Source organism: Nannobrachium achirus, assembly GCF_963921795.1.
Source record: "Nannobrachium achirus genome assembly, chromosome: 1".
Taxonomy (NCBI): domain Eukaryota; kingdom Metazoa; phylum Chordata; class Actinopteri; order Myctophiformes; family Myctophidae; genus Nannobrachium; species Nannobrachium achirus.
In genome coordinates this window covers 40,119,888-40,131,725 of record NC_137810.1, presented here as the reverse complement: position 1 = coordinate 40,131,725, position 11,838 = coordinate 40,119,888, and the positions used below count along the sequence as shown (strand labels likewise).

The 11,838-nt window shown below is 41.7% G+C and overlaps 1 protein-coding gene across 6 annotated transcripts in view; it reads left to right on the top strand.

The window, feature by feature from the left end:
* The window catches only part of fryl (furry homolog, like), a 135,941-nt gene that overhangs the window by 121,441 nt on the left and 2,662 nt on the right, over positions 1–11,838 (top strand). For all 6 annotated transcript variants that reach the window (XM_080734613.1, XM_080734615.1, XM_080734614.1 and 3 more), the window contains 4 exons: positions 1,266–1,364; positions 3,392–3,463; positions 9,390–9,500; positions 11,472–11,665. In XM_080734613.1, coding sequence (XP_080590739.1) covers positions 1,266–1,364; positions 3,392–3,463; positions 9,390–9,500; positions 11,472–11,665 — 476 coding nt within the window. The remainder of the gene's footprint in view (positions 1–1,265; positions 1,365–3,391; positions 3,464–9,389; positions 9,501–11,471; positions 11,666–11,838) is intronic.

Genomic DNA, 11,838 nt, shown 5'->3' with positions numbered 1-11,838 from the left:
AGGAAAATGAGGAAATGACTAGGGCTGCAAATCTTTGGGTATCCCACGATTCGATTCAGAATCGATTCTTGGGGTCACGCACGATTCATGATTTTTTTTTCCCGATTCTTTCAAATCCAAACGATTCGAATTCAGAAACGATAATTTTTCGATTTAAAAACAATTCTCGATTCAAAACGATTCTTTATTCAATTCATAAAAATCATAATATCTAATAAATAATATCTAATAAAAAAACATGCCATGTTAGTTACAGACACCCCACGATTCGAATTCGAATCGATTTTTTTCCTGCACCCTAGAAATGACCTCAACTTAAATTGTCTTTCATATAATATATATATTCCTCTTCAAATGTGTTATTTTCACAACATCATTCATGTGAATTAGCTAGGGCATTAACGACTTGTGATTTTTGCAAGTCGACTCGACTCGGTAAAAAGAGTTGAAGTCGACTTTATCGTTTGATGATGTCATCACATCACACACGACCCCCCAATTATTTTGGGGGGTCCCCAGATGATTAACTTAATGTGAAACATTGTTTTCTCACTCAACTGTAAACAAACCAACATAAAGTTTAAGTGTATAGAGGGTATCTTCACATTTCTAAAGTGCCAATTTAAGGACTTTTCAATACCTCTAAAATGGCAAATTAAACATTGTTCAAATTGTCATATATATAGAGGCAGAAATTGTGAAAATAGCCGATCTACATGCGCACAACGCCTCGCATAGACTTTCTCTGGTGGGAGTCGACTTGTGTAATGAAGGGGTATAACTCATTGGTTGTTTACAGCCGAGGAAACCGAAGATTTTTCTATGTCTTTCACTGCTGGCTTCTCCTACCTGTTAACGCAGGCGCTAATCCAGTTCCCATCGTGCGCGATCGGACACTGCTACGCATCGTGTGTTCGCGTATTCCATCAGCTTCTCAATTCATTTTGAAAATTGATCAATCCGTTCTCCATCTGTAAGCCGTGGTCTTTACACAGAAAGCTAACAGGCCGGAATAGAGGACGGACCATCCGCTTCCGGTTTGCGGCCTCAATGTTAATCGGTCCGCTCCATAATGTGTCCGTGTAGAAACCGATCCCGGAGCATTAGTTCCGGCCTATTTTAGTTCGGCTTCGATACGTTTTCTTTTTTAATTAAAGCTTATTAAATCTTCAGGTTCCTCGGGCATGGCAGAGAAGCCCTACAAAGGGGTATTCTTTTGGCAGCAGTTGTGTTAATGTGTGTGTTGCTGTGTGTCGATGTCGCAGTTGGTGTCGTGTGGACTGCTGGAGACCCTGAAGTTCAGTGTGCTGGAGTTGCAGGAACATTTGGACACTTACAACGGCAAGAGGGAGGCAGCGGAGCAGGTGAGCCTCCTCCTTAAACTCTGTTCAGTCCCTCCTCGTCTCCTTGTCTAAGTTGTCTTCTACACCAAGGGTTCCCAAACACCTTTTTGGAATCCGTAGGAGACACTTGTGGAAGGAGCGCCTCTTTTCAGCGTCAGGGTTCCTGAGGTTAGGGTTGGGGTTAGGTTTAGGCATAGAGGTTAACATTCACCAGCGTAGGCAGGTTAGCTACTCACCCGCGTTGGCAGGTTAGCATTTCACCAGGTTAACATTCACCCGCGTGGGTGAACGCAGCGGAGCGCTCCCGACCTCCGCTCCAGCCAATCACAAGCCGCCCTTCAAAATAAGAGCGCTGGCCTATGGAGGAAGCGGCGCGGCAGCAAGGAAAATTCATCCCTTCAACGTAAGAGGCAGCAAAAGTATTAATGGACAACTTTGTTTTTTTACAACAAGGGTTCATATTTTAGATTTTAATTAGAATAAAGAAAAGATGAGTGTGAAAATGTCTTCATTTGCTACTTTCTATTGTTTTTTGTTAATATTACTAAAACGATAGAAAGAAGTAAATGAAAACATTTTAACACACAGCTTTTATTTTCTCTAAAATATGAACCCTTGTTGTCCTTTAAAGCCAAAAAGAACATTGTGGTCCTATTTGTCCCTTTATCCAGTGCTAGGGCGGGGATAATAGGGCACACAGATAAAGAGCTGATGCCCTGGTATACGATAAACGGGCCATCATCGCCATTGGCATCTGCCATTGTTGTGCCCCCCCCACCCCACCCCCGAAGGGCTAAAAATAGCTCTCAGCGGCGGTCCTTAAATCAGTTAGACGCCCTGGCAGCAGCAGCACTAGGAGGAAGAGGGATGCACGGAGAACAGATGAGATTGTGGAAAGACAGTAGGGGGGTGGGGGGGGGTTCTGCTATGCAAGGGCGCTAAGTGAATGAGACAGCTCCACCACCGCTCCACGGAGAGAAAGAGAGCTGGATGCCAACCCCACCCCCGATCTGAAAACAGGCCTTCTCTAATTCAACACTGTTATTAAATCTAACCCCCCCCCCCCCCCCCCCCCCCTCATTACACGTACGCAAAAACCCACACAGCCTCGTCATCTCCACGTGCCCCTCCGTCATCTATCTGTCTCCGCCCCACAAAACCCTACATCTCTTTTGGAAATGTGTTGAAAATGACTTAAAGATAAAATGTTGCCCTGTACTGAAGGCTATATTGGAATCCCTAGGAGATGCTTGTGGAAGGAGTGCTTGTTTTCTGAGATGGCGACGGAGGCGCGCTGCCTTAGGCAACCTTGATCCACGTGAGACACCGCTGAGCGAGCGAGTCGCCGTGTCGAGCGCTGCGAAGGTCGCATGAGCCAACTCAGCGCCGTTACCAAGTTATGTGCAGTTTTGGACAGAATAGTAAATCTTCGTCCCCCCCGACCGCACAGTCTAAGTGAACACAGTGGAGCGCTCCCGACCTCCACTCCAGCCAATCACAAGCCGCGGATTCTAATTTATTCACCTCCGTATCCTACGGACTCCAATATCCCGCACTGAAGTGCCCAGCGACGCCAGGGAGGAAGTGGTTCACTGTTCACTGTCACTCGTCTTCTCTTTCGTTTGGTTTTGGCCGTCTCTCTCTCCTCCTCAAGGGATGCAGCTGTGAACTATTTTCTTTGTGATTGTTCTACTTCGCCAGTCAAATGTTTAGATTAATTGAATAATGGAGAAGCGTGTCTTTAAAACGGCCGTTGTTTATACTTACTTGACAATACGATAATACTGAAAATAGACAATGTACAAATGAACGACGCGTATTGTGACACGTTGTGAACTTTTAGATTGGGAATTATTATCAATCGATTATTTAATTAAATTATCAATCATCGATTATTGTATGCATTTATTTATTTGTAATAATTGATTACCCCATTGAAACCGGAAAGCATCTGTGTCATTTTAGATGTTTGTGTTGGCCATTAAAAAAACTAGCAGATTTAAAAGCTCACAGCGAGTCAGTTTGAACTCTCCTCTGGTTCTCTGCAGTGGCTGGAGAACTGCAGGAAGACGTTTGGGGACAAAGACGACAACCAGACATCCAACAACACTCAAGCCCAGGTAAGAGCCTCAGCGCCCACACGGCCCCCCCAGCATGTGGCTTCATTGTGCACGACACCTCAGTCAAAAAGTCCTTTAGGAATTTAAATGGAAGGGGGAAAAAGAATCCTCATCTTGGATCTTAAAGGGGCCAAACCGGGATCGTTTTGAAGCTAAAAATCAGGCACAAATTCACACGTCATTTTAAAACCGTGGGGTCCGGTGACCCCCATGGGTCCTTGAGAAGGGTCCCCAGCTAAATTATTGATTTAGTTGGGAATCAAATGCACCCATTTTCTTTTTGTTTATAGTGTATCACTGACTGTTGTTGCGACTGTAGTGGATTCGAAATGATCCAAGAGGATTTTTCTTTCCCCAAAAGAATTCAGTTGATTATCCTTTTTTTGTTTTGTGCCGTGTGTGAATCTTTAAAGGCTTTTTGACTGGAACCAAAACGTCTGTCACCTTAACACAGTCCTCTTTAAGCACCAACCATCATCTGGTCGTTTCCAGGAAAACCTCCGGACTAGAACGATAGACTTAATCGAATCCAAACGGCTGGAAAGAAACATGACCCATTACAAGCCAGAGACTTAATGGCCTTTTGTTACAAGACGAGAGCTTTGTCTCGCATTCTCGATCAGCTGCTCTGCAAGCATGGCCATCGCTGCACACTGAGAATCCTGGAGTGTTAATTTAACTCTGAAAGTGAGTGAGAGAGTCAAATTAATAGTCCAGATTTTTTGCTGTGTATCCTTTCTCTCTCTGGCTTTCTATCTCTCTCTCTCTACATGCTGTTCTCTTAGCATGTCTCTTAGTGCTGAGCTGGTCATGTGTTAATAAGCCGTATTCACGATTCTTCGTGCAACGGCAGCGCTGCACCTAAAATAGAACAGTGGTTCTAAACCTTTTCAGGCCGCGACCCCCAAAATTATCATATTTGAACTGGGGACCCCCCCACCCCCACCCTGACGAGCACTAAGAGTTGAGGCATTACATTTTGTATATCACGGTTTTATTGTGAAAATAGCAGATCTGCATGCTTGCGAGGCGTTGTGAACATGCAGATCGGCTATTTTCACATTTGCTGCCTCTAATATTTGACAATTTGGCCAATGTTTAATTTGTCATTTCATTGGTATTAAAAAGTAATTACATTTTCACTTTAGAAATGTATTATAAACTTAAACTTTATGTTGGTTTGTTTACTGTTGAATGAGAAACATAGTACGTGTAGAACATTAAGCTAATCATCTGCCCCCCCCCCCCCCTCTGGGGGTCACGACCCACAGGTTGAGAACCACTGAAATAGACAATCTACAAGCTTGTAGATCTGCTATTTTGGGTGCACGACACCGACGTGCGACGGAGTACATATTGGTATTATATTACTGGCCCACTCCCTGTCTGTGCGAAGGACAGATTTGCTCGTGCATTGCGTGACTCTCTTCCTGCCATGTTTGAAAGCACACTAATTCTTGGTCTTTCTCTCCTTCCTGTTTTTTTTTTCTTTCTATTTTTTATTGTTTGTTTGTTGTTCTGTTTGTTTGTTGTTCTGTTCATTTTGTTGTTTTGTGACCTGCTCACCCTTCTTGCTTTAGCAAATGGAGAATCTAGCAGTAAGTGGTTCTCGTATTCTTAGCTGTAATAATAATGATAATAATAAACATAACATCCAAAAACGACTCTCACTGATCCCATTTCATTTCTTCTCTGTAACGTGACCCCTGCGCCGTTGTTTACCCTGAGGGCTGGGCTACCCCTTTCCCCCCTTCTCTCGCTTTCTCTCTCCTTCTCTTGAGTAACCCAGCTCGGCCAACCTGTAATGAATCAGAATAATACTCCAATATCTACCATGTATGTACTGTACATACTGTAGATGCTTTATTGTTGGCTGGATGGATGGTAGACTTGTTAACAGCCATGTACTCCATTCTTACTGTGACTGCAGGCCCCACTTCTTGATTCCTGCTATAATAACAGTATTGGTACCTGCTGATTTTAACCCATTATTAACTCATTTAATGCCACCCTTTCACCACTAGAGGGGGCCCAGTGTGCCACAGACAATCCCATAGAGATATGCTGGTATATGCAGAAGCCCTGCAGCCATGACTTGCCTAAACACTTTCCTTTGTGCATGTACAGGAAGAGGATGAAGTTAGCTTGAAGTTAGCTATTGGCTACCAAGCATTTTAAAAGCCTTATTTTCGTCAACTTAGCCATGATTAAACCTTGCACACCTCATGCATGGGAAAAAAACAGAGAAGAATGAGCTCTAAAAAATCCAATGCAATCCTGGATTGCATTGTTGTGGGTTTGTGCAGTTTGTTCACAGCTTTCAAACAAAAAAATCCGATTGGAAATCCGTTCAGGCATTCTTGAGATAATAGCCATTATGTTTTACACTGTTGTGAGCTTGGAGGTCTGCTACCTGAGTTGTATGGGGGTTGTATGGGGGTTAAACATGCAAAATCGCGATTGAAATCATGTTCACTAGTTTTGATGGGGTCCAAAAAAAAAAAATTCAAAAAAAAATTTTCAAAAAAATTTTTTTTTTTTTTTTTGAATCACGTGTATATACGTGATTGGCACTGTGGGATGCGCTAATATATCACGTGTATACACGTGATTGGCACAGAATGAGTTAAGACTAGGCCGATTCTAGTTCTCACAATTTCAAGACTGTATTTCAAGTAAGTGTATTAGAGTTAGGTGTGTCAGTGTGCAAGCAGTCACTCAACAGCAATTTTCAGTGCTTGCAGTTGTACATTGGCATGCCAAAATCTAACACGCCCATTTATAAATGTCTGCTTACATCATGGTGTACTACTAACAGTGCCAACAGTAGTCAGCCTTTCACCCATTATGTAGTTTAATACCTGGACGGAAAAACACACTACAGACCAGAAGGTTTTAGGCCCCTTTTTAAGAGGTTGTCCTGGGTTATCAATAGGAGAGAATGGATGGAGAGAACCATATTGTCACCATGTTCAAACCATGTTTCATTTTGCATGTGTAGAGCTCCATTCCCATACTTCAATACATTCATTCATATTGCTTTTGTTTTACAATTTACCCTCCCTTTTTTCGGGAATCGGTTGAATTGAGCAATTCGTCCTGCCTAGTCGGACAAACTTGTGGATGAGCTTTGCCTAACTCAATTCTGGAATGTCTTATGAGATCATTTAGCAGTTCCTCTCAATAATAAAGTAATCCACCTTTAAACGTATTCAAAGTGTAGTCATTATAATTGATATGAATGTATTCAGTCGCTTAATTCCCTTTTAGCAAAGAAATGAGATTATATCAAAAGGCCACAGCAGATGAATACAAATATCTATCTCAGAAGATGTTGTATACTATTGTGGTTGTAATTACTAATTACAATGTCATTGTTAGGATTTTAGATGCATTTGTGAAAGAGTTTGTTAAAGAAATGTTGACAGCGAGCAAACTTTTAGAGCCGATGCATACTCCACTTTTAGAGCCGAATTCATTTTGGTTCGGCTCTGTCTAAACTACAATATGACGTCATTCAGAGATTCGTGGGGGCGGCTACCATCATTAATTCGGCCATTCGGTGCCGCTAAGATTTTGTGATTCCCCGAACCTAAATAGATTTGGCTCTAAAAGTGGAGTATGCATCGGCCCCAACGAGTACTAACGAGAACCTTTAAACACTTTGCTTTGGTGAAGGTCTGTTTCTCTACCTGTGAAAGAGGCTGTCATTGATCCCACAGACATTGCACAGTTGAGCCAAACTACTGTAGGTTAAACTCACTGTTCAACCTTCAAATTGCACATAGATATGAAAAATGTATCCATGAGTTTGTTGCACTCTGGGTAAGTCAACCCCCCCCCACCCATTTTTATGGTGAATCCTATTCTATTCTATAGCGTTCTAAGACGTGTCACAGCACTTCCTTCCTAAATGCTGTCTGCGTCTAGAGAGGCTCAATCTGTAGGCACTGGCAAAACTACACATTTAACGTTGGCCCGACTGGAGTTTAACCAGTGCCTGCGGAGAAGAGGTCTTCTGGACACACAGCATCGCTAAAAAGAATTGTAATAATGATAATCCTAAAGTGCCCTTTAACACCCATTCATGAATCATGACCCAATCATTCAACCATCTATCTGATTGGTTTATTCATCCAGCTTCCCAGGGGTCCTGTGGGCAGAGGTGGAAAAAGTACTCGCATTCTTTATCTTTACTTAAGTAAAAGTATCAATTCTGCAATGTAGAAATAGTAGTTAAAATTGTTAAAAAAATTAAAAAATTAAAAGTCTGGGAATTCAAAACATACCTGAGTAAAAGTACAAAAGTATATTGGCATCAAAATGGAACTTAAAGTACCAAAAGTAAAAGTACCGTTATACAGAATGTCCCATTTCAAGATTTCAAATCAAATCAAAATCTACAAAGTAACTAGTGACTAAAGCTTTGAAAAATAAATTGTAGTGGATTATAATATTTGCCTCTGAGATGTAGTGGAGTAGAAGTAATTGTACTTAAGTACAGTACTTGAGTAAATGTACTTTACACCACTGCCCGTGGGAGCGTGACAGCGAGGTGATTTTAGAGACGGTCCCTCACCTCTCACTCCACTGAGTCCTGAGTCGGTGCCTGGGGTTCACTTTAACCACTTAATCACTTCAACCCCACACATGGTTGACCGGAGTCCCTCAGGGCTTTATACCAGTGTCTTTTATGTTTTCTTTTGTTGTGCTTTCGCAGGAAAATAGCAGACCAACAAGCTCACACGCTTGCTTGTTGGTCTGCTATCTTCCTGCTAAAGCTTCCCCCACAGTACGGATGCTTGGGTTAGAGTGGGGTTTGTAAGTGGTTAGAGGAGTACTTCACCGATGAAATGACTTATGTTTGATCAATTGCAACCCCATGTAGCAGTGATGATTTCATTGACTAAAGCTATGACGGAAAAAAAAATCATCGATTAACTTTTTTTCACTGGCGAAAACTACCGGTAAATAAAAACAAGATAAAAACTACGTTATGATGTCTAATACAAAGATGAAATATATTGTCAATTTCATCAGCAGATAAAAACTAGACTAAAATGTCAGGGAGGGACTAGTAGAGAACAGATCCAGTAAAAGACGACTTATTTTATGTTAGGTTGCACTCAGGTGTTGCGTTCTGAAAATGTCAGACAAGCTATCTACAAGCTATTGTACAAGCTAGTGTAAAATCAGGCATTGCAAGTCTTTTTTGCAGACTAAAATCGTATGATATTTACTCGACTAAAACTAGATTAAAACTAAAACCTGACTAAAACTAAATGACATTTTATTCAAAAGACTACGACTAAAACTAAATCAAATTGTCCAGTCAAAATCAACACGAAGCCTTGAATTCTTGAAGCCTTGAATTTCATATCACGATTATTGTGACCAAAGAAATCGCAATTTACGATATTATCGCGGTAATCAAAATATCCCCAACATCCATTATCCTGGGGTGGAACATTTGCCAAAAAATAGCAGATCTATAAGCTCACACTGTGAGCAGTGTGAGTCATCATATTATTGACCCAGGAATTCCACAAATTCAAGGCTTCATGAGGTGTGCAAACAATAGAAAATAAGTACTCTTTTGGGGAGGTGAACTACTCCTTTAAACCCTGTATGATTCATTGACCGGTGTCCTCCCAGGGCTCTATACGTATTCTCATACTTTTTATTTCCCCTCAACAGCAAATCTCGCCGAAAAATAGGCGAATAAATGTGTGTGGGGGGTGGGGGGGTTGGGTTCGCCTATTATGACGCGACCAGAATAGGGATGCTAGGGTTCATGTGGTTTAACCCTTTCATCTTCACTCTCATCTCTAACCCAGGATAAATAACCGTACTTTCCTTGTGATTGATGCAGATTGTGACTCTGTGTTCTCTCTCTCTCTCTTTCTCTCTCTCTCTCATTGTGAAGGAGCTGGAGTTGTGTCGCAGGCTCTATAAGTTGCACTTTCAGCTGCTGCTGCTGTTCCAGGCCTACTGTAAACTCATCAGCAAGGTGGACACCATCAAGAGAGAGGCAGAGGTGAGGCTAAAGCCCCCATAGAAATGGCCATAAGCACAGCTAATGTTGTCTGTGTTGAACCTATTTTAAAGATTAAAACAAAACAAAAAAATAAAAACAGATCTACAAGCTTATAGCGCTGCACTCTGTGCCACACTATGAGTATAGCCAAAATAGCCAAAGTATAAAATAATGGTTAAAGTGGTTATAATCTAGTGACATAGATGTGTTCCAGATTAAAGGGTTAAAAAAGCACTTCTGATTCTTAGCTCCATTGAATCTGTTGGTCAAACCACCTGTCTCAAACTTGATGGTCAAACCACCTGTCTCAAACTTGATTTGAGTTAATTTGGCCTCCTAGTAAAGACTAAAACCGTTCAAGAGATCCAGCTGGGATCAATATTGCGCACAAACAAAATGCACAGTATCCTTTGGCTGGTTGACTACAAGTTGGACAAGTTTAGAATATTTTCTTTTATTAAAAAAAATCACACCCGTGTGAAGTGGAGCTGTGTGTGTGTGTGTGTGTGTGTGTGTGTGTGTGTGTGTGTGTGTGTGTGTGTGTGTGTGTGTGTGTGTGTGTGTGTGTGTGTGTGTGTGTGTGTGTGTGTGTGTGTGTGTGTGTGTGTGTGGATCATGTGTACCGATTTTTGTGACATTTGAAGAAAATATGTAGGAAAAGGAGCAAAAAGTGTGTTTTGGAGAAAATTCAAGATGGCGGAAAATCTATCATCTATAATTTTCCGACCTACGGTTCAAGAGTTACAGGCCAAAACGTAAAGTGGGGTGTTATGGCGCCACCATGCGGCCAAATGACACAATTATTTTTTATTTAATCCTTGAAATCATTATGAACCTCCTCTCCAAGTCTTGAAACTCTAGCCCCTATGGTTTGCGAGAGACAAATAATTGAATGTGAGTTTTTGCGATTCCCATTATAAGTCAATGGGGAAAATTAATTCACTAATAAATTAATATCAATTAAACTATTGAACCTTTCTCTTAGCAAGTTACTAGCCCACGATTCCCGAGTAAGCCGGTCGATTTGACATATGGCGCGAGTGTGTGGTGGCAAAACTGTGGGACTAGTAGCGTGCCGAAGTTTAGGAAGTTCAGGCTACATACAGACACACACACACACACACAGACCCACACGGCCACGTATAGGGAGCCTGTGCTTCACACAGCTCCAAAAATGTATATAATATAATAATAATATAATATATTATAGACACTTAGTATATATATTATAGACACTTAGTATATAAAGGTGATGCTATCGATAGTATTTTGCTCTTGTTGTTATTTTGGGCCACCAAGCACTCAGACAGACCCCCTATCTAACCATCGCTAATCTGTAGGCTTGGGTCGGCCCACCATCTGATCTATGCTGCCACAGTCTAGCACTGCAGCTTTTATAGCTCTTTGGGGCATCTTTAATCAGATTAAAGCACTGCATTAGATTGAATCATTTCTCACACAGAGCGATAGAGTCACTTATTCCAGTTAATCACTGGTCGATACTAACCAGTTTTCTTTAGTGACCTCCTTTATAAGGCGGACTTACTTCGAACACACATGCTTGTGGGTTCGAAGTTATAGTTAGCCGTACGACGGGTTGTGAGTTTGTAGATCGTCTGTTTTCAGCAAGCAACACCTGTGGTACGACGGATTAGAAATCGGGTTAAAGTACAGTACCTACAGACAACACATCAGACAAGTTCATCAGGCCTACTTTTCCACACCATTTTAAAAGCTTTGTGGATGCGTCAATTTCTTTTCTTTTTTATTTGTCTACATACAAATTGATGAATAAAAAACTATCACATTTAAGTGTGAATGACATGTCGGTCTGTGGAAAGTAACTACCGGTAGTACATTTACTCAATTACTGTACTGTTATTTTGAGGTATTTTCACTTTAGTTGAGTACATCCAATTTCTTTATCACGATAAATGATAATATGGCTTATTGTCCCATCCCTACTCTCAGGTAACTAACATGTCTGAAGAGCTGGCCATCCTGGAGGGCTGCCTGAAGGAAGCAGAGACGGGCGGTGATGAACAGGAGGACGTGTGCATATCTGACTCGGCTCAGACCAACACTGAAACGGCCATCCAGTCACTGGTTGAAGCCCTGAGGGCCAGAGACTTCAGCTCCGCTCTCACACAGGTCAAGATCTTCAGGTATGTCAAGACAAGTCAAGTGTAGAATCTTCATGTTTCTCATCTTCACATCATCTTCTGTCCAGGACCTGGCGTTGTATCGTCTGGACGTGCATGCTTTTGTAAACGTCATGTACGTCTGGTCTCTTAATTCTGAGAAATGTACTGTGAGTCATTGATCCAAGGACGGTGTG